Here is a 24,410-nt window from a genome sequence, read left to right as displayed (position 1 = left end):
AATAGTGGCACTTTCAGTGAAGTCCTCTCATTCAGTTTGAGGATCGGGCAGAACCTGGCGTGAACTTTAGCCAAAATGACGTGGTTGGCAGGGAAGGTAGGGAAGCATTTAGAGCTTGTGAGAGAGAAAGTGAACGAGAATGAGAGTGTGAAAGAGTGACGAGAGAGTGAGTGAAAGGGCCTGTGAATTTCGGACAAAAATTCTGAGCTTTTTGCTTAATTTTCCTCAGCTTCATGGGGAGGGGCTGGCCTCATTTTCGTGGGTTTGTATGAAACACAGAATTTGCCAAAATTCTGTAAATTTGCAATTCGTACAAATCCGAATGCACATGTCTAATTATTATTTTTACTAAGGGAAAAAATATATGACGTATTTAACGTGTTTGTTGGAAATTATTTATATTGATAATACTAATCCAAAAAAGGTTTCTTTATAGGGTAATAAAGGTGATCCAGGGCTTCCTGGAAAAGCAGGATCTCAAGGCATAAAGGTTAGACATAAATTATTTTGAATATCTTGATTCTGGATCACTCATATGGACATCACTTTTTGAAGCATGTAGACTCATCATTCTAACCTGAATAATATACAGAATATTTTAAATTCCATGCTAAATCTATAAATAAGATTATAAACAGGGTATCAATCAGCAGACTTGAAATTACTCATATTTCCATGAGCAATGGAATGCTGTTCAAGAACTCAGACATTCTGTCCAACTATATTCAAATAATATGCTTCTTATATGACAGGGTGAAAAGGGTGAAACAGGTCCACCTGGTCAACAAGGATACAGTGGTATACCAGGAATCATGGGTCCAAAGGTAAATCCTATTAACAATTTATTTTTCAATGTATAATAGAGACTTTTTCAGAGAGCTGGCCTGGTTTATAATCTACATGAAAATTGGCAATAGTTACAGGGGAGGTAAATGTTTGAGGTGGACTAGCCCATGTTCTAGTGGGAAAATGATCAATGGGCTTCTATGTATTGCCACTTAACCTGTTGGCTGATAAGCTTTAAGGTTGTGTAGATAAGTGCAGTAGGATGGTGTTTGGGATATTTATGAGATAAAATAATCAAAACCATTGTTTTGTAAGATATACAAAATGTGGGCCCTATTAATTATCATGAAGCACACCCACAATATTAATATAAAGAGATACCCTATATTTTATCCCTGAAACATCAAATGTATAATTCCACCATGATCAATGGTCAATCAAGATATTATTTATTGTGATAACGCAATCTAGAAAATATCTATATGATCTTTACTATGCAAAAGATAAAACAGAAAAATATACATAAAATACAGTGAATTATTGATCCGTTATTGGGTATAAATTACTGATATGAGTCTTGCCATTTTTGGCTGCTTTTAAACTAGCCAAGCATTGGCATGAAAAATCAATGGGAACACCTTCTGTTCAAGCGTGCAGTGCTTCCTATCAGACCCGCTGGAAATCTAATGAAATCTAATGGATGCAGACACGCTGGAAATCTAATGAATTCTAATGGATGCACACACGCTGGAAATCTTTGTTTCGTCTCCTGCCTTTTTTTCTGTCTTCTTCCTTCATCCGCTTCTCCATGAACCTGCCCTTCCGAGGCACTTCCAGGACACACCCTCTCCCAGATTGTCGATGGGGGCGGTCCCTGTGGCTCCACCCATTTGCGGAGGTACTCTGAGAGGCCAGAAAAATAAACATAGATTTGCAGAATAAGAGAAGCATTTCTGATTCTCTCCTTCTCAGAAAATATGTTTCCATTATTCTGGTTTCTCAGCGTACTGCTGCAAAAGGGCAGAGCCATGAAAACAGCCTCTGCTCTTTTGTGGAAGTGCTCCAGAAGACCTGGTTCCTGGAGAAGCAGATGAAGAAAGAGGACAACAATAGAAGCAAAAGAAGGCAGAAGAACAAGAAGAGGCAGGAAAAGAAGCAGAGCTGCAAGAAAGGAGACAGGGGCACGGAAGTGGTCAGCGGAGAGGGTAGAGACACCTTAAGAGAAAAGGGATTTCCAGAGACCTGGGACCTGTGTACCAGTGTGTATTACTGTGTGTATCACAGTGTATTACTAATTGTGATACTTTTTTTCAGGGTGATAAAGGAAGTTCGGGTGAAAGAGGCAATCAGGTACAACTCTGCCTTTTTCCTTTGGGAAAAATAGATCTATGTCAGATGATCCTAGCATTCATTGTTTGTTAGTAGAATGAATTAAAGGTTTATGATTATTTTAAATATGTTTCCAAGATTACTCACTTGCTTTACACATTTTAGGCTTATTTGAGCTTCCTTATTTTCAGGGAAATGAGAAAAGTTGACATTATGGGTTTTGGTGTCACTATTTTTCAGTGACATTAGAAATGATTTTAAAAATAATGGCAGTAATTTTTATTTTATTTTTAAATCCCTATATATCTATGGTGTTGTATTCTATAGAGTTAGACAGAAAATGTATGTCCATGCAATCAGATAAAATGACTCACCCTCACTTTTCTAAACACATATTTTTGACTAATATTCATATCACTGCATATGTATAAAAAAATGAAAGGAAAGGATCTGGAATTGTGGAATAGAAATGAGCCTTCCCCAAACTGTTCCGACAAAGTTGGAAACATACCCTTGTCCAAAATGTCTTGGTATGCTGAAGGCGACATACCAAGACATTTTGGACAATGCGATGCTTCCAACATTGTCGGAACAGTTTGGGAAAGGCCCCTCTCTATTAATCTAGCATGACTGTGCCCCAGTGCACAAAACAAGGTCCATAAAGACATGGTTGGATGAGTTTGTGTGGAAGAACTTGACTGACCAACACAGAGCCCTAGCCTCAACCCCATGGAACGCCTTTGGAATGAACATCAGTGCCTGACCTCACAAATGCTATACTGGATGAATGGGCAAAATGTCCCACAGAAACCCTCCAAAATCTTGTGGAAAGTCTTCCCAGTAAAGTGGAAGCTGTCATAGCTGCAAAGGGGGACAAGCTACATATTAATGTCTATGTATTCCGAATGTCATACAATGTCATAAAAATCCCTATTGGTGTAATGGTCAGGTGTCCCATTTTGTCCATATACTATCGCTGGAGTTATTTAGGATAGATACACATATTTAATTACCATACATATGTATAATGGTAGTTTGGTGTCTATATATAATGGTTAAAGAAGTAATGTATTATTCCGTGTCTTTGGTATGTGTAGGGTCACAAGGGGGAACGTGGTGCTTTGGGTGTTCCAGGTCTCAAGGTATTGTTTTTCTTGTGGTTTAGCTTGTTTTGTTTTGCTAGTTGGGGCTTTCTGTTAGCAAAAAAACATACACAATGTGAAATTAATTCAGAGTTTTTTTAACTGTTTCAAATTATTTTTAGGAAAGAAGGTATTTAACCTATGCACTGACACTATTGATTGATGAAAATGTTAGACAAAATTCAGTGGTTGTGAAGGCAAGGTTCTAGGCTTAACATCTAAAATATTACTGCTGGTGTTTAAGTTACACATAATTTTTTCTGCCTGTTCTGTATTCCATTCACATATTGTATATCTTTAGCATTCCTATTTTTCCTGGGCTGTCAAGGTGTTTTTACAAAGATAAAATAAAGCTGTCAGAGATAAAATTATCAATTTGCATATCAACTACTCCCAACTCTAATAATCTAATTTTTACAGTGGATTAAACCATGTAACAGTGCAAATTGAGTATATGTAAATCATGATTACTTAGTAAACTACCTGATATTTTTTAATAATCTATTTTTTATTTCTTACTTTTTAAGGGAGAATCTGGAGTGGCTGGTTCCAAAGGAGAGGTATTTATTACAGACATGAGAGGGATCCATATTTTGTGCATGTTGGGAACTGAAACCGAGAGAAAGCAGTAAGAGTACTGTGATTTTAATAGGTTAGGAGAATTGGGTATGATAGTCCAATAAAGTGAAAGCAAAAGGTGTGTATTTGGCAGTGACTCTTTTTTTGCCCATTACCTAGTGTTGCATTGGCTTAGGCTACCTGCTTGCTCACCGATGTCCCATGAGCACTAAGGCTCAGTGCATGTTCAATAGCATACATATATGTCTTGCTGGTTTTGGACCGAAAGACACTGATGCAATTCAAATTAAGCCCATGTCAAGCTGTTCGTAAAAGGAATAAGATTGTCAAAAAGGAACTGAGTTTTCAACCTGGTGTGACTCTTCTGAAAATCAACTAAACATAGTCAACGTGTAGATCTGGATAAACCTTTAACCTTGCCTTGTTTGTGACCACCTCCTTTACCTCTCCTTAAAATGTGTTTGGACCTCTTGCACCAATATCTTCAACACTCCAAATGTACAATGTCATACGGTGGCATGACTTGTTAGATTATGTGTAATTGTTTCTCATTGTTTTACCATTAAATGGTAATGCTACTATTAACAATATAGCTGATAGTTTCCAAGGTTTGAAGCTCAGCTGATTTGTTGATTTGATTATTAACTAGATTTGTGCATTTGTATTCGGGAGAACATGAAAATGAACACGAATTTTGTTCAAAGTGAATACCAAATAAACTAATATGGCGGCGGGTAAACATACACAAAGATGAAGAAGCACAACATGAAGAATCTTCGTGTTACTCTTCGTCTTCGTAAATATCTCCTAAGTAATATCCTTGGTCCTCCCCATACAATTCACTGCCTCTAGCCTAACTTTAGTCTTCGTAGCATCGCAGGGATTAACAGGAACAGGAATCTGTAGGATTGCGCCAGGAGTTAAAGGTCCATAAGAGCGACTCTATTGGGCGCTGGCAGGGAGCTCCTCTGACATCAACAAATGAAGAGCACTGCCCTTTTCTGGGTGATGCCAGAGGAGGCCACTTCCGGTGACCAATAGAGTCGCTTTTACAGACTTTTAACTCCTGGAGCCGGGAGACCTAGTCTATTGTTAACAGATACGTAATTCAGTGTTTCCTCAAGAATACTTAAACCTTAACTTTTAAGAGCACAATTCTAGAAAAAGTCCAAAAAAATTAAGGAAAAAGACAATTTCTAGGTGATATCTCGGTTAATCCAGTCAGACCCAATCAGATCTGCTAAATGTGTTATTCTGATTTGTCAAAGCCCTAAAAGTCTGGTACTTCACACAAAGCTTATGATATTGAGATTGTCATAAGCAGTAAAATCATTGTAATCAGGTACTCCTGATGGTGATAGACCCATTTATCACAAGTGAGATCTAAAGGGTCCTATTTCATCCATTAATGTGCCTGCAGTTGCTGCTCCATTAGTGAGTGATATACAGAGAAAGAAATAAAGAAGCAAATAAATCCTTTATTTTTTTTTTGAAGTGCGCATTCTGATTCCTACAAATGTAAATTTTCATGAAACTTGTCAATTTGTACGAACGGTGGAAAATGAGGAAGGACCGCCAACGAAACACAAAAATGAAGCAAAGAGCTCTGAATTTTTGTTTGAATTTTGTTGTTTTTTTACTCTTACCCATGCTCTCTCATACACTCATTCTCTGTCATACTCTCTCACACTATCACACTTGCTCTTAATGTTGCCCTACTTCCTCCACTGATTGCTTTCGTATAACTGTTTCATTACACAACTCTGCTTCTACTCAAGACTTTTCTTGTTCTGAATGGAAAAAGCCCTCAGAGTTTCATCCAAATTGAAAGGGCAGAAAAACTTGTTGTCCAAAAACAAATGGACCAAAAACTAAACAAAAACAATCATAATGATCAAAATGTACCCAATGGGTAATTAAATATTACATTTGTTTTACATGTCATGAACAACATGAATGTTAAAAGGCTGGATAATAATGAATTAGTTTACAAAAATGCATTCCATTTTATTCGGCTGTGTTTTAATTTCTTCAGAGCATACTGAAGTAAGTTCAACTCTTGATATAACCTCTGTTGATATAAACAACCTGGTCGTTGTTTCAGAATTTATGCCGTAAACTTTTTTTTGCAATTGATATTTTAAAAATAGCTTGGGAACAGTCATGTTTATACATAATTCTGAATAATTCAAAGATAACAGTGTGGGCAGATACATTGATGCCAGGTGAAACAAATACTTATGGAAATGCTTAATAACCGTTTTACATTTTGTTTTATAAACCTGGTTATCAATACATAAGTAGTATTAAATCATTAAAAGAATTGAAGAAATATCCAATTTCCAAATATTTGCTTAACCTGTGCACAACACAATAAGTGTATTGATGAATACATTGGATGAAGACATTGGTTTTCCTTAGACTTTAATAAAAAAAGATAACTTATTGTGTCTTGTATTTGGAAAATCTAGCCCTTGTTAATTGGTTACAGTGGTTTAACAACTTAATGTACGGGCTCAAAATGCATTGTTTTCAATGGGTTAAGGGACCGCCCATTGTCCTTAAGGGGTTAAGGGAAAAAAACATATATCTGATAATTGTAAAGGAGACTGTAAGACTAACCACATTTCCCCCCAAAATATTCTGATAAACCTGGCCATAACAGTACGTGGCAGCTTGTTATGATTGTTTCCTTTGTCCACTTTCTGTGTCTGTTGGTAGACCCACTGGTGAAATTTTAATGTGTGATTGGTTTTCCAATAATGACTAGTATTTCCAACATTTCATAACGCTAAATGTTTGTTAAAAAAAACATTTTATGGTCTAATCTAGATAAAATAACTAGCATCCTTTGCTTCGCATAGTTCTGGTGTTTATGCAGTACTTTCAAATTATTCTAAGCCAAGTCCTTGGCTGGCATATTCTGTGGTACAGATGTGCTTCTTCTTAGAAATGAGGCCATTTTTTGCTGTAGTTGACAAAACTGTAAGCCAATTCCAACTGATTTATATCTGTATGATTGTTTTATTACTTACTCGCTTGAAAAATGTATTTATAGCATTGGTCTCCAAGCCTTTGTGCCACTTCCTAATAATCTTTGCATTTCAGAAGTAATTTATATTACACACTTTATTAAAATACAACATAGAGTTGAAGGTTTAATTATATTCTCACCATAAAAAAAGAAAGGATGGTTGATTCGATTTCTCAATGAAGATCTGTAGAATGTAGAGATAAGCGCAGATTTCTGTTTCCATGACTACAGAAGACCCCCATCGTATCCTAACAACACTGCTTCAATTTTTACATTTGTTGAATAAAGGATATTACTACTAGTAGTTACTGCAGAGAAGACAATAACCCTAGTAGATTATGATACCTTTTAGTGCACAAACATCTTCAGAGGAAAATGTCATGTCTTTTGTGTGTATGTTGTGAGTCCATTGTCAAATTTCCTTGATTTCACTTATAAACTGCTTGATCATTTCTCCACCGGCCGCTAGCCGACAGTACAATATATAATGCGTGTGTCTGCAGGTATTAGGAGTACATTTTGATGTGCTCAAAATGCTGTGTTTAGGATTTGATTTGAGCTATCACCTGTGGATGTTAGACAGGCTTACATATTTGCATTAGAACAGTTATAAAAAAATCTACTACTCAGTATTTTTATTGTGCTATTGAGAGTTGTATGTTATTTTTAAATTATTTAAATGTTAATATGTGCAAAGATTTTACAATAAAATTAATAACAAATTCGTTTAGATCATATCCTTATTTTATTTTTTTTGTTCAGAGTAACTGATTTTTTTTAGAAAATAATATATTTCTGTACCTATAATGTTATTTCAGAAAGGAGAAACTGGAGATCCAGGATCCCGAGGCTTTAATGGGCAACGAGGTGAACCAGGAAGCCCTGGATTAGTTGGTCCTACTGGCCCAAGAGGCATTAGTGGTGAAAGAGGACCACCTGGATCACCAGGACCTGAAGGACGGCCTGTGTGTACCTTTTGTGATAAGCATACCTTTATTACCATTTCATCTCAATAGCAAAATTAAAATAATAACAAAAAAGTTTTTAACATTATTTTGTTACAGGGTAGAGAACACTCTGAGGAATTTGTACGACAAATTTGCCTCGATGTTGTAAAAGGTATGAACACAAAAATATTCATTTTTCATGTAACTCTTAAACAAGTGCCCAATCATGACTGGAGCCTTTCATCAGACACAGCCCCAAATTCTCACTCAGGGACTTCAAGGAATACTTAAAACAGATTACAGTATTCTCCATTGTTATAGGGCTAACAACTTGTTTGATGAAGGCAAAACATTGGCTAAAATTTACATAGGCACTATAACATTGACATTATGTGATCTAGATCACCATAGAGGTTGTATTAATATCCAAAAGAAGATACACACAGAATAAGATTTTCATGATATTAAATTTAATATGTTTAATAATATCACATTAATAATATAATATAATATTATATAATATAATATTATTAGATAACCTAGATTGTAAACTCATTTGAGCGGTAAACAATTTAAGTCCAAATTGTTATGTGATGCACTACTTATTATGTCCTCTGTGTCCATAGTTCAGAGCTGCAGACTATACTATATAATTAAGCATCTTAAGTGAGCACAGATGAAACAATATAAATGTAACAAATGCAACATTACTGAATTTACTTTGCATGTAAAGAGGTTTCTGATTACTGATGTACCTCAACACTGGTGTTTTTATAACATGCCACCAACAAAGTGCCATATTTCTCTTATGTGCTGTTGTAGGAAACAAATATTAATGAATGGTTCTATTGTGCTTCTTACTTCAGCCCACTTACCATCTCTGCTGCATAGTGAAAGACTACAGCATTGTGATCAGTGTAAAGCTCAGAAGGGGTCTCCTGGACTACCAGGACCTCCTGGTCCAATAGGTCCTGAAGGTCCATCTGGTCAACCAGGGCCGCCAGGAAGAAATGGTTTCCCTGGGCTTGTGGGACATCCAGGAAGCCCAGGTGTCCCTGGTCCTAAAGGTATGTGTAGAAAACATGAATGAGTCAATATCTATATGTGTGTCTTTCTTTCTTTTGTCGTATGGATCGGACACCCTCCACTCCAACAACCAAAAAAAGAAAAAAAACCCTTAGTACTTTCCTCACTGACTTTGCAGATTAGAAGGAGACTGTCAGAGTCAGTGCGGTCTTCCCTCCTTTTAACCCTATGGTGACTCTGCACGAGATGCCCTCACACCACATACACAGGGCAAGGAAGGAGCACAGTACTATGCCGACCGCAAAGAAAATGAGCCATGTGGGTCCGGCGAGTGCCCACAAACGGTTGTGTGAGTCGTGATCATGGCCTGCATTAGGTGTTCCACCCCTGTGGTGCCCCCTCACCCAGATTGTACACATAGGACTTGCCCCAGTGCCCAGATTACATCCACAGACCTACCCAGCACACAGCTTGTACACAAATAGCCATCTACCAACATATTTGCCACAAAACAGCCTGTCTGTGCCATCTTCGCCCCCATTTACACTTTCACATCCATGCTATCACACATTTAGACATACAAACATAAATACATACTCATCACACAGACTCATTCATACTCCCTCCCGCATGCTGTGTGAGCGTGTTAGCTCACATTTTGAGCCAAAGAAAAAGGGTCAACCAATAAATATATATATATGCCCGACACAAAAGGAAAATACAAACAAAATAAATAATTGTAATTCATTGGCACCTAATGGCAGTGAATTGTAAAATTGCTCACTCATGAATCGCATAGACAATTTATTGCTACATTTATTCTGCAAAATATTGTTACTATTTATTCTGCAAAATATTGTTACTATAATAACTCTCAAGATATTTATTTCCAATCTAAATAGGACCTCCTGGGAGGCCTGGCATAAAAGGCGATAAAGGAGATAGAGAGCTTGGATTTCAAGGCCCACCAGGAATCCCAGGTAGGACTTCATGTTTCTGACATTGGGGTATCAAGTAAGGATTGAGAGCCCTTTGTGCAACATGATCAAAAATGCAAACAGTAAACCATAGGTTGTTGATATTAGTACTAACAAATAATGTCTCCATTAACTATTTATCCATTTTAATTACTATTATGTTGTATTCAGTATTAAATACATTATTATTTTGATTGTTTAAATTGTTTTAATAAACACAATAATCAGTAAGCAACTTTTTATATAACACTATAAGTGAAGAAAGGAAGGGAGACCTGCTTAGAGAACTCTACTCGATCCCTCCTGTTATACTGGCTGTTATAATGTATCTGTCAGTGTGGAGCCTGCAATGCCAGCTCCAGTTTACAGAAGGGTATCTAGGCTGCCTTCAGTCAGCCTTCTCCCCTCAACTCCAGCACACATAGATGCTTGATATGATCATTAAAGTAGCAGGGGGTTGTATCAGCCACTTCAGATCCCTGTCATCTGGCATAACATATTTTCTGATTGTGTATTCAATTATGGCCTACACTTTACAGTAAACATAAACAAATCAAATTAGACTGTAGAATCCTACTAATGCTCTTCTTTTTTCACAACTTTAGGACCTATGGGTCCACCTGGATTAAGCAAGGAAGGACGGACTGGGCAACCAGGGCCTTCGGGTAGAGATGGCGAACGTGGCTCTCCTGGTGCACGGGGACCACCTGGAGAGCCAGGGATTTGTGATCCATCTTTATGTTTTAGTGCAATTGTTGGAAGAGACCCATTTAGAAAAGGACCTAACTATTAGCATTCGATTATAGGAGAAGCATTGGTAAGGTTTTTACCTGTTCTCGTCTTTCATGCCTCAGGAAGATTACTTTTTGTCAACTTATTAGGAACACAAGTACCTCTTTTTATTTTTAAGTTAATTATTTTTGGCTTTAGTTCAAACATTGACAGCCATTAGAAGTTTAAAGAATTGTTGTCTTATAAACTGCTATTGACGTTATTAGGTCCTACTATTGATCGGTCATCTATGTGTAAATTATACAGATATAAATAACTGTGAAATGGTTTCACATAAACCTTGTAGCTCAGATTCAATGAGACTTTGAGAGCAAGAATGTGTCATGCATCTATATTTCATAAAACAAGAATAGCTGATACAGTTTTCAACAACTATTGTGTTTTACTAGAATATATCATTCCAGGGATACAAATTTAAGCTATTTTTTGCAATTGATTTCAAACCTGAATGTATTTTACATGAAAGACAACAATCATATTTTGGAAAAGAATTAAAACATATTTTTTACTGACAAATTGTGTGATATAGATTTTTTATTTGACTCTCGTGCAAGCAATGATATATTTATGGAAGAATGATTTATGGATATACATATGGTACTACCAAATAAAAAATAGTTTGCCACTGGGAAAATCAAAGCAGTTATTTGTCATGTCCATCACAAATGGGGGCCCATACTTTCAGAAAGTGGGTTTTCTATTCAAGGATCTGTCCAGAGCCGAATGTGGAGGGTGCATCACACAATTCCTTAAGACGTGTGAACAATTGTAACAGATACGACATATAAGTTCTATGCTCAGACAGTTTTGTATTGGAAAAAAAGCCTAAAATGTATCAGTATTTGCAGTTAAGGTAGGGCCCACAGTGGCTGGCAGCCATGTATCTTTTTTTTTTCCTAAGGAAAATTGAAGTTTTGTTTACAAGCCAGTTGGCACAACTTGTTCAGGACCATTCTAATCTATGTCCCACTGATTAGTAGTACTCACCAGTGTCTTGACAAAATGTAAAGTGGAGTTTCACAGGTGCACTTTTGGTTTTGCTATGGAATGGACCCCAAGCATCTACAAAGTCGGGCATGGCTTTGCCTGAAGTACTCTACTGCCCATTTGTTTTGTTATTATTGTTATGATTGATATTGCCCTGACAGTATATTTTCATTTTTTTTGCTTTTCATATGCTTAGTGTTCTTCATTTTCCCTATAACAAGTTGTGATCAATGTCATCATATTGTATTAAAATCAATGTTGATTATGTATTAACGTACTTCAGTGTGGTGATGAATTTCTTTCTCGGGACTAAATGTACTGCAACTTGTCCGGTAGTGATTTTCATTTTACTTAAAATTTTGCAATTTTTAACAACCTTTTAGAACTATGTCACTACATTTCCTTGAAAACTTGTCCACACACTTCCCTGAACCTGTCTTTTCATTGCCAGAGACCTGGAATAAGGTCTCCGTGGCATTATGTGTTTTGTATCCCTGAGTAAGTCACCAGATGTGACACAGATGGTTTTCTCATGTGCAATATTTGCTTCTTGGTTTTTTTATATATTTAACTACCAAGAATCAAAGTATAAAAATATAAAAAAAATGTGAGGCATTTATACAAAAATCATTCGCTAATTTTAGTTAGAAGTAAAAAATCATACCAACAGGACTTCCCAATTATTATGTTACAATAGGGAAAATGCATACAGAAGATAATCTTCCCTAATCTTAAATTGTGCATTTTTTAATACCACTGGCAGGTTCATCAAAACCCATAGAAAGTGTAATGCAATCCTGGTGTTGTAAAGTAAGATACCTTCATTTGGATTGAATTGTACCCTGAAATACCTTAAACGTGTGGGATTTGGAATCTCGTGTTAATTATATGTGGCTTAACATTATATTTTCTGACACTTAAACCTACTAAACTAAACTTTAGATATAACTTTGTGTTCCTTTAAAGAAGCCACTATTATTTTCACAATGCATTTGATTAAACAGCTTGGACTTCGAAGTAAGGTGTGCATTAGCCCATGTTGCTGTGGAAAACAAGGTATATATTTTAGAAGATGCTCCATGTTTTCTGAAATATCCAGCGGAGCATGAAGAATAAGTTTGACGTCTATGAGCATTTCCTGTGCTTTCCCTGTTCCAACTTGTAAACACCAGACATCTGTATATGAATGATAAAATCTTAGATTTAAAAATAAAGTATGAGTTTTTAGATGTGCATTTATTTTATTGAAGGGCTTTGATCCATGCAGAATAAGATATTTCTTTATTATTTAATGTGTAAGTTGTTTAGCAGTAATTGAACATGTATGGAATGTTTATTGATTGGAAAACCATATTTTATTCATAGAGCGCCAATAAATTCTGTAGCACTATTTTAGTGAACAGAGAAAATATATAAACATCAAAAGCATTAAAGTTTACAATATATAGAATTATCAACATGAAAACACATCATATTGGTACCCAAGAAGAAGAGGGTTCTGCATCCTGAGAGTCTACAGGTAATTATCAAAATAAGGAATAATTTAGCCATACAGTTTTTGCCTTCCATCGAAATAATCGAGTAAATGATACACAATTTTATACGGTGCACTTGGAATCACTAGCTTTTAATCATTGACTTTGCATGCAACATTACGGGGTGTCAGTATTCTAGGTACTAGTTAGCCATGGCACAATAACACCTCTTACCTACTAATTGTGTAATTTGTAAATATTGTATTTGTAGATATCAACTTAAGGTTCCATGGTCCATTTTACATCCTAAACTGTACCTGATCAATGTGTACAATCTGGTTCATCATAATCAGCCCTAAAGGACCATAATCTGTTTAATTTTACCTGCAGATTTATAATAAAGCAATATTATATTTGCATGCACCTCCATGCCACATAAAAATAAACTTTAACAAGATGGACAAACTATTAATGCTTTCTGGTTTACTTTGTATGAAATGTAAATGTAACTAAATATTTTAATTGTTTTCTAGCTTTGAGAACACTGCACTTAAGCAAAATTATTTAGTAACTCTAATCCTTATTGGTTGAATACATATTAATATTACCTACTACATTGTCTGCTTAAAAAGAAGATATACAACATACGACAAAATGCATACACTGAGTTCTGTAAAGTAGATCCAATGTTGGGTTATGGATTATAGAATTGTTAACAATACATCAAAAACAAATCTCACAAAAGTAGGTTACAATTTTTTTTTAAATTCTTGAAATTTAGTAGAAATCAGAAATATATTCCATGAAAAGGAAAACAGGAAATTAATATTGTGTGTGTGTGTAGAGCAGAAACGTTTGTTTATAAAACAGCACAGAAGCCTGGAATTGCTGACTGACATTTATCTTATAATCATTTGGCTTATATACTTTATAATAGAAATTGTCTGTTTAGTTTGTGAAATCCTAACTGCACAACAACTTAATTATATATGTTTCAAATGTTTTAATATCTATTTTTCTCTTTTCTCTCAAGACTCAAGAGTAGGGGTCCAATCAGTAAATATGCCATTGACCAAATTTAATGAATTACTTGTAATTGTGTAATGGATTGTGTATTTTCTGGAGAGGCCCCATAAATTAAAATATTGTTTTGGATAAATAATGTTCAGCTTTGTCCACAAGCATTGCAAACGTGCCAAACATTTAGAATTGTTTTCACTAAGGCATAATATATAAATATTATTAAAAGTAATTATTAACATATTATTCATGACTGTTGTATTTGCTGTCTAGGAATGCTGAATGCAGGCACTACCACTCTAGTCTTGCAATGGGAATATGATATACCCTTTATATATATATATATATATATATATATATATATATATATATATATATATATATATATATATATATATATATATATATATATATATATATATATATATATATATATATATATATATATATATATATATGAAACACTGATACAGCTTTACATATGTTATGCAGTGGCCCTATTGAAATGTTGTGTTTAACCATCTATTGATTCAGATTAGGTATTTTATAATAACTGGATGTAATTGAATTATCCATTATTGTTCTCCAAAACTCCCATTTAATCTCTATTACCGTATTTGCCCGATTATAAGACGAGGTTTTTTTCAGAGCAAATGCTCTGAAAAATACCCCTCGTCTTATAATCGGGGTTTTCTTATAATCAGACCTCAAATAGGTCTGACTATGAGACTAAGATCCAGATCCCCCGCAGCGATGCAGGGGACCTGGATCTTCCTCCTGTGTTATGCCCCCCCCCAATTTACCGGTGCTTCTGAGTCCCCGGTGCTTAGTCCGGGCAGCGTGTAGAGCTCTACGTGATTCACGTAGACAACTTCCGCTCAAGCGCGTAGAGCTCTACATGCTGCCCGGACTAAGCACCGGGGGACTCAGAAGCACCGGTAAGTTTGGAGGAGGGAGGGGGAGGGAGTGTTAAATGGGGGGGAGGCAGAGTGCTCTGTGAAATGCCTTTTAACCCCCTTAATGCTACTCTGCCTCCAGAAATGCCTTTTAACCCTTTATGCTCCACTCTGCCTCCTGAAATGCCTTATACCTACCTATATGCCACTGTGCCCCATAATATGCCTTTTAACCCCCTAAATTCCAGAGTGGCATATAGGGGTATAAGGCAATTCTGGAGGCAGAGTGGCACATAGGGGGGTCAAAAGGCATATCATGGGGCACAGTGACATATAGAGGGTTAAAAGGCATATCATGGGGCACAGTGGCATATAGGGGGTATAAGGCATTTCTGGGGCAGAGTGGCAAGCCAGGGGGCAGATGTGCATAACTGGTGAGGCAGGTTGAAAAAAAGGAAATAAAAACAAAAAAATATTTTTCTCAATCATAGCTTTTATTAACAAACAATTGTTCACATAGTTTACATGAATTAACATTTACTGGTAAAACTTTTTTCCTATAGGGTCATCTTATATTCAGGCTTTTTCTTTTTTTCATTAATATTCAGATTTTGGGGGGGTCGTCTTATAATCATGGTCGTCTTATAATCGAGCAAATACGGTAATTATAATTATTCTTGATTGTGATATATAAAAACAAAGTAGGTTAGTCTAGTTAGGCTAGTGATCATGTTTGTCTCTTGATTTCTGTAGAAAGTACCGTATTTGCTCGATTATAAGACGACCCTGATTATAAGACGACCCCCCAAATCTGAATATTAATTTAGGAAAAAACACCAAAAGCCTGAATATAAGACGACCTTATAGGAAAAAAGTTTTACCAGTAAATGTTAATTCATATAAACTATTTTTTTAATAAAAGCTATGATTGAGAAAAATATTTTGGTTTTATTTCCTTCTATTTTCCAACCTGCCCCCCCCCCAGTTATGCACATCTGCCCCAGAAATGCCTTATACCCCCTATATGCCACTGTGCCCCATGATATGCTTTTTAACCCTCTAAATGCCACTGTGCCCCATGATATGCCTTTTAACCCTATATGCCACTGTGCCCCATGATATGCCTTTTGACTCCTATGTGCCACTCTGCCTCCAGAAATGCCTTATACCCCTCTGGCATTTAGAGGGTTAAAAGGCATATTATGGGGTAGAGTGGCATATAGGGAGGTATAAGGCCTTTCAGGGGGCACATTGGCGTATAGAGGGTTAAAAAGGCATTTCTGGAGGCAGAGCGGCATTAAGGGGGTTAAAAGGCATTTCACAGAGCACTCTGCCTACAGAAATGCCTTATGCCCCCCATTTAACACTCCCTTCCCCCGCCCCCCCCAAACTTACTGGAGCTTCTGTAGACAACAAATTTTATTTACCGTAGACAACTTACGCTGCAGCCGGAAGGAGGTGCGGCTAGCAGCGGGGGTTGTCTGCGTCCATCGCGCAGACCTTCCCCAACTGTCAGAGAGAATTCCCTGCACCGGTGCCGGTCCCGCACCGGTCCGGGGAACTCTGATCTCTGACAGCCGGGGAAGGTCTGCGCGATGGATGCAGACAACCCCCGCTGCCAGCCGCACCTCCTCCCGGCTGCAGCTGCTTCTGAGTCCCCGGTGTGTAGCCGGGGTAGCGTGTAGATGTCTACGCGATTCGGGTAGAGCTCTACACGCTGCCCGGACTAAGCACCGGGCAGCGTGTAGAGCTCTACGCGATTCGCGTACACATCTACACGCTACCCCGGCTACACACCGGGGACTCAGAAGCAGCTCTGCGGGGGATCTGGATCTTAGTCGTCTCATAGTCAGACCTATTTGAGGTCTGATTATAAGATGACACCGATTATAAGACGAGGGGTATTTTTCAGAGCATTTGGCAAAACGGAAAATTTTATTTACAGAACCTGATTCCAGGTTAAGATCAGCAAACGTTTTCTTTAAAAAATCAGCTTCAATGGACCTGGCCTGTTCTTCTCAATCTAATTTTGAAACTCTGTAAAACCTGATTTATTGTGCTACAAATCTTGTAAAATAATTATTTTTTGTTGAACCTGGGATACCCCTCCTTGAAATGACTCAGAAAAACCTTCTTTTCATAATCTGTTTACTTGATTATTTCAGTTGGCTTCTGTTCAGACCTCTTATGGACAAAACATATAATTTCCACATATGCAATGAGTATTAGAAACATGTGTAGTATTTTTTCTTCTAATCTGGGTGCCATTGTCAGAACATATTCTTTGAATTACAGATTTTTTTTTTACGAGTTTGTTGTGGGATCTCTGAACTACGGAAATGTAAGCATATCAGCAGTTTTAGACAGACATGATGGGTATGATTAAAAAAGTAAATTATTTAATTATATGCCTTGATAAAAATAGTATTAGCATGTAAATTCTTAAATTACAGGATACTCAAACTTTAGATGTAATTTTCTTCTTTCTCTCATACGGTACTCTTTCATTATTTATTTTGGACCAAACACTTGTAACAAAATATGTTTAAATAGGAATCAAAACATTTGTTGGATTTCAAATCAAACAAACCTTAAAATGTATGGGATAAGAATCCATTGTATTTGGTGATAATGCATGCTAAAAAGCAGTTTTTTAATCACTTTTTACCACAGCAAAATGTTTAGTAGTTAAATGATCATGATAAAACAGATGCAACAAAGTGGATAAAAAAATATCAGCCAGATTTTTCCTTTATACTATCCAGTGAAGCTTGTGAGTCAACCACCTTTCACAGATCCAGTTTCTCCTAATGTAAAATTTATATAGCATCTTAAAAATAGGTGTGAATAGGCATAGATGTGAATCGCGGGAGTTCAACAAACTGCTAAAGACGCCTGATCTTAAACTTGTGAGAAGTTCTCTTTATATAAAATAATATATTTTTTATTTATATTATTTTATATATTTTTTGTATTTTAATAAAATAGCCAAACCCTTCCTCATATGTTAGGCTTTGTTTTGAATTGCATTATTAGCATTTTCTTGTAATTCCAATGGCCACCTAAAATAACCCGGCACAAATACTTGAATGAATTTTCAAACAAAAGAAGTTAGACTTTAAAAAATAAATTCAGTTCCATATAATCTTAGTACAAAAAGATTAGACCCTTTTTGTTTGACTCTCTAACTCCATTAACGACTGACATCTCATTCTAGTGGCAGAAATTCATCACCCAATATTCATGGGACAAATCAACATTGCATTCTTTTTTGCAATTATCAGGGCTTTTAACCTTTGGTCAGCTTGATACCACAAAGCCTAAGGGCCCTTAGTGATATCAACAGAAATTATAAATAAATATTTTAAAATAGTAAAGAACATTTATAACATGACCTCCAAATAATAGAAATAGAATTGGAATTGATTAAAATATTAAAGTGAATACTTAAAATTGTAAAATGGTAACTGGGGAGTATAGGCCTAGGAGTTTTTTGGAGTTTGAGGTAAACACATAGGGGAATAGCTCCATGTATTTGTAAGGTGAAGAAAGCAATAATTTACAACGGAAACTCAGTCCTCATATGCACTAAAGTTCCATATGATGTTTTGAATATCTGATTAAATTAAGGTATTAATGATCCTTTAGAAAGGTACATAGAGTATCAGTGATTAATATAAAAGACTTTACAAGACCCTGCTCTATTTGTTGACAGGTTACAACAGATTGTATTTATAGTCAAATCTCTTCTCCAGACTGCAATGGGCATACATTCAATTGTACTTCAAAAAGATCCTTATTTCACAAAACATTTTGGTACAGAGTTATACAAACTGACAAAGATGGAAATCATGTGCTGAGCATTCGTATTCAACCCAACAATACATTAACACGCACTCTTATTTGTGAATCATTTTGAATACGAGCACATGATCCATGAATCTATGGAATGCAAAATCCCAGATGTTCTTTAATGTATCCATATGGTGTGTATAAAAAACAGTATCAACAACAACATTATCATCAGTATTATTGGTGATAATTCACATCAGTTGAAATTCTTGCCAGTTTTCAATACTTTTGCCAGTCTTACTGTTACAGACTGGATCCATGAGCTTTTTTTTTTTAAAAAAAACAAAAAGTTGACCTTGAGTTATTGGGCGGTATTAAAACCTGAGTTTTACAGGGAGAAACAGTTTAATTAGCTACAGGTGGTCTTGCTATGAAGGTTATCTGTATTTATGAAACGAGTTATATGTGTGTACAGGATATTTGGTGTGGGCATAGGCTGTTTAGATAGGGAACTGTATGGTAAGTGTTAATGGTTAATGGTTAGCGCTCACTCTAGGCCATGATTTTTTATAAGCCTAGAATTGTCCCTCTTGTTAGTTCTATATATACTTAACAGGTTACATCAAGGAACAAAATGATTATCACTACTGGTGTATAGAGCACACTCAACACCAATTGAACATACCAAAGGGTTTAGAGCCCAGTAACAAAACTACAGAAAAGCACTGCCATATACTGGCAAAGCCAGCCAGTGACATCCTTCTCCATGCATTTGGAAGCATGACAGCTCAGGTCCCTCAGGCTTGACATGAAACAAGATGTAAAAGGCTGGATGTCCACATATTGATCTGGGAAAGCTTAAGGGACATTGCATTGTAGACAACCGCCATGGATTCAAGTGGTATTATGTGGTTGGGGAGCTGCCTGGATCATGACTAGGGCAACACCCAACCAAGATACCTCTTTATAGTAAGTATGGGTAAAATGTGTATATTATATATACTCATACTGTGTACTTTTTTGATTGCTTATGCATTTAACAATACCAGCATAGCTGGTGATGACTAATACAATGAGGGAATTGAAACATACATATGATAAAGTTGGGACAGGACCAAGGATTGGGGTAAACTTGGGTACCGGCCAAGTCTTCATGTTCGTCTTCATGGAAAAAAAACCCTTTGTATTCCATGAATATTCACCCATTCCCGTGTTCTTTTCGGGTGTTGTTCGTGTTTGTTTTTTTTGTTCGTTTTTTTACACGGTAACAATACGCAGCAGCTTTGGCGCCAGGATTTGAAAGGTCCGCAAAAGCAACTCTATTGGCGTCGGCAGGGGTCTTCTCTGCCATCAACCAATGAAGGGCAGCTGCTCTTCATTGATTTATGCCAGACGAGCCCTCTGCCGGCGACCAATAGAGTCACTCTTTTGGGCCTTTAACTACTGGCACCAAAGCCATTAGTCTCCCCTTGCTCTGCGCTTTGCCAGGGGGACTAAAATCTCCATTTGCTAAGACTTAGACAACCGCTCTGAGCAACTTGGCTTGGGAAGAACGGGGATTTCAGTCTCCGTGGCAAAGGGCAAGGCAAGGTAGACCACGGAGCAACCTGACCTGGGGAGACCATTGGCCTCCGGGCTCCAGAAGTTTAAGGTCTGTACGAGCAACTCTGTTGGTTGCCCGCAGGGGCCTCCTCTGCAATCAATCGTTGGTTGATGCCAGAGGAGCTCTCTGCCGGCGACCAATAGAGTCGCACATACACACCTTTAACTCCTTACAAGAATTTGGACTAGCATGCAGGGCAGTTGTCCTCCACTATGTGGTCAGTGCTGTATAGTCAGAGTATTTTGCAAAACTACTTAGTAAGATCTTAATCGGTAATTGTGCCCTCATAGTTGGGTGTATACAGTGGGGCAAAAAAGTATTTATTCAGCCACCAATTGTGCAAGTTCTCCCACTTACAAAGATGAGAGAGGCCTGTAATTTTCACCATAGGTACACTTCAACTGTGAGAGACAGAATGGGGGGAAAGAATACAGGAAATCACATTGTAGGATTTCTAATGAATTCATTGGTAAATTCCTCGGTAAAATAAGTATTTGTCATCTACAAACAAGCAAGATATCTGGCTCTCACAGACCTGTAACAACTTCTTTAAGAGTCTCCTCTGTCCTCCACTCATTACCTGTATTAATGGCACCTGTTTGAACTTGTTATCAGTATAAAAGACACCTGTCCACAACCTCAAACAGTCACACTCCAAACCCCACTATGGCCAAGACCAAAGAGCTGTCGAAGGACACCAGAAACAAAATTGTAGACCTGCACCAGGCTGGGAAGACTTAATCTGCAATAGGCAAGCAGCTTGGTGTGAAGAAATCAACTGTGGAAGCAATTTTTCAAAAATGGAAGACATACAGGACCACTGATAATCTCCCTCGATCTGGGGCTCCACGCAAGATCTCACCCCGTGCTGTCAAAATGATTACAAGAACGGTGAGCAAAAATCTCGGGGGGACCTAGTGAATGACCTGCAGAGAGCTGGGACCAAAGTAACAAAGGCTACCATCAGTAACACACTACGCCGCCAGGGACTCAAATCATGCAGTGCCAGACGTGTCCCCCTGCTTAAGCCAGTACATGTCTGGGCCCGTCTGAAGTTTGCTAGAGAGCATTAAGATGATCCAGAAGAGGATTGGGTGAATGTCATATGGTCAGATGAAACCAAGGTAGAACTTTTTGGTAGGAACTCAACTCGTTGTGTTTGGAGGAGAAAGAATGCTGAGTTGCATCCAAAGAACACCATACCTACGGTGAAGCATGGGAGTGGAAACATCATGCTTTGGGGCTGTTTTTCTGCAAAGGGACCAGGATGTTCCCGTGTAAAGGAAAGAATGAATGGGGCCATGTATCGTGAGATTTTGAGTGAAAACCTCCTTCCATCAGCAAGGGCATTGAAGATGAAACGTGGCTGGGTCTTTCAGCATGACAATGATCCCAAGCACACCGCCCGGGCAACGAAGGAGTGGTTTCGTAAGAAGCATTTCAAGGTCCTGGAGTGGCCTAGCCAGTCTCCAGATCTCAACCCCATAGAAAACCTTTGGAGGGAGTTGAGTCTGTTGCCCAGCGACAGCCCCAAAACATCACTGCTCTAGAGGAGATCTGCATGGAGGAATGGTCCAAAATACCAGAAACAGTGTGTGAAAACCTTGTGAAGACTTACAGAAAACGTTTAACCTCTGTCATTGCCAACAAAGGGTATATAACAAAGTATTGATATGAACTTTTGTTATTGACCAAATACTTATTTTCCACCATAATTTGCAAATAAATTCTTTAAAAATCAGACAATGTGATTTATGGACTTTGTTGTCTCATTCTGTCTCTCATAGTTGAAGTGTACCTATGGTGAAAATTACAGGCCTCTCTCATCTTTGTAAGTGGGAGAACTTGCACAATTGGTGGCTGACTAAATACTTTTTTGCCCCACTGTATTGTAAGAGTTCGATACTAATTTGGTGTTTGAGGTTTTAAAATGGCCTGAAATCAATCCTCATACTGTGTACATGGTGCCATCTTGTGTATGCCATGCATTACTACACCATACACTCTTCTGTGTTACAGCATTTCTTTTATACAAAAAACAAATGAAAATGTTGTATTGTATTTTTGGCAGTAACCACATTTGACTGATTAAGGTAGTCTGAAGCTACTTTATAAAATTTTCTTATTGTATTTTAGAGTTCACAATGTAAAACGATGTTATAACGATGTTGCAACTTCAGGGCAGTCCTAGTCACAATAAACACTGAGGAGATCAAAGTGCACAAGAAATTAGTTGAAATTGTGTTCATTTCAGCCATGTAAAATACAAAGGAAAACAGCCTACCTACAGCATGAGCTTCTGAAAACGTACTTTTTTATTGATAAAAAGAGAAAACTTGAAGCATTCTTATAGGAAACCACAAACCATAGTTCATCTCTAAAAATGGCTTCATCCCTAGCCATCTTAATAACTAGCAATAGCACATTGTCTAACACACTTGGAAATCACACCTATTATTTTATAAATAACATACCCCTAAAGTATAGTATGAATGAAGTTGTGACAATCAATTGAAATGCTAAACATGTCATATATATATATATATAAATGTCTAAATGTCTCCCTTACTTCTCTGACCACCATTTCCGCATCTTCTTCGCCTTCATCTTCTATCTTCTCCCTTCTCTTCAATCTTCATCATTAATCTGGTATCTACTTTTTTCACCCGCATCTCTGGACACAAGCCAGCCACTTCTATCAAAATGGTGGCGCTGCCAACTGAGGGCAATATGGCGACCTGGAGGTGACGTCCTCTTCTGCTCCTTCTCATCTTGGCCTGGAATTTTTCGGCCTGAAAACAACACCCAGACCTAATTACTAGGAACAGCTCAACCTTGTTCCTGGGTTGAGCCCTGCCTTTATATACCTGCTCTGCTCCTCAGACAGGGCCTCTGCATTGCAGCGTGAGCACCTTGTTGGTGTGGCTCTGCACCGGGTCCTGGATTGTTCCTGGTATCCTGTTCCTGACCTTTAGCTCCTGACCCAGCTAGATATATCGACCTCTCTTCTGCCTAAGTTCAGCTACACAGAATGGGCCCCCACCAGTTCAGCCCTGCCGTCTGCCCTGCCAGTGGGCTTCCTGCTGTCTGCCCTGCCAGCGGGCTTCCTTCCGTCTGCCCTGCCAGCGGGCTTCCTGCCGTCTGCCCTGCCAGCGGGCTTCCTGCCGTCTGCCCTGCCAGCGGGCTTCCTGCCGTCTGCCCTGCCAGCGGGCTTCCTGCCGTCCAATCTGCTTGGGGGGGACTTCCAAACCGTGTCTCCTCGCTACAGCTCCCTTATATTCTGTTTGCAGTCCTGCTATTCTGTCTGTTGTGTGTCTGTCTGTTCCTACCTACCTACCCATCAGGATGCATCAAGGGGTACAGACAGAACCCCTAGTATCCCCTGTACCTGGGCTCTTACCCAATCTGCATGCCCGGGTCCTGACACTAATATATCATCAATTTACATAAGGTCTTCATCTATCAGGATCCTTAAAAAGAGATGCATATGTTGGCTGGTAAAGTGCACCCAACAGCACTCATGTACAACATGTGAATCCAAGGGGAACATCTTTAATCAATGAAAACATATGAATGTAGAATGCTCAAAATAGAAAAGTTCCACCAAACCAAAATTCATCAAATCATCACTAGCTCATCACCAGCCGAATATATATTTGAATATGTATTTTGTTATATATTTGTACTGATGATTTATTATAAAAAAATTTGTGTATAAAATCTATCTATAATCCTTTTTCTTTGTATTTATTATTATTGTGTATATGTCTTTTTTATATATTTATTAAAATATTTATTTTTATATGTGTCCAAGCGCTGTCTCTTGAGTGTGTTTTTGCTTTTATAAATTCTCCCTATTCCTTAGGGAGTCACTTATTTTCAGGATTAGCTGCTTTGTTTCATACTGGTTGTTACCCATCTTTAAAAGTCCCTATTCCTGTCCTGTATATGGTTGGTAACTATGATTGAAAATATTTTTCACATATATTAATAGACTTTTGATGGGTGTTTTATTCACAATTTAA

At 37.5% G+C, this 24,410-nt stretch overlaps 1 protein-coding gene across 1 annotated transcript in view; it reads left to right on the top strand.

Moving 5' to 3' along the window:
• The window catches only part of LOC149302354 (uncharacterized), a 59,900-nt gene extending 49,287 nt beyond the window's left edge, over positions 1–10,613 (top strand). The window contains exons 20-29 of the mRNA XM_089482435.1: positions 437–490; positions 753–824; positions 2,101–2,136; positions 3,213–3,257; positions 3,785–3,817; positions 7,689–7,835; positions 7,935–7,989; positions 8,684–8,884; positions 9,746–9,823; positions 10,426–10,613. Coding sequence (XP_089338561.1) covers positions 437–490; positions 753–824; positions 2,101–2,136; positions 3,213–3,257; positions 3,785–3,817; positions 7,689–7,835; positions 7,935–7,989; positions 8,684–8,884; positions 9,746–9,823; positions 10,426–10,613 — 909 coding nt within the window. The remainder of the gene's footprint in view (positions 1–436; positions 491–752; positions 825–2,100; positions 2,137–3,212; positions 3,258–3,784; positions 3,818–7,688; positions 7,836–7,934; positions 7,990–8,683; positions 8,885–9,745; positions 9,824–10,425) is intronic.
• Positions 10,614–24,410: the final 13,797 nt, after the last annotated feature.

The sequence above is a fragment of the Sceloporus occidentalis genome, unplaced genomic scaffold (genome assembly GCF_023333645.1).
Source record: "Sceloporus occidentalis isolate IW3139 unplaced genomic scaffold, rSceOcc1.0.p SCAF_19, whole genome shotgun sequence".
In the NCBI taxonomy this organism is placed as follows: domain Eukaryota; kingdom Metazoa; phylum Chordata; class Lepidosauria; order Squamata; family Phrynosomatidae; genus Sceloporus; species Sceloporus occidentalis.
The sequence above is the reverse complement of the archived record's forward strand: the minus strand, read 5'-3'. Positions and strand labels throughout refer to the sequence as shown.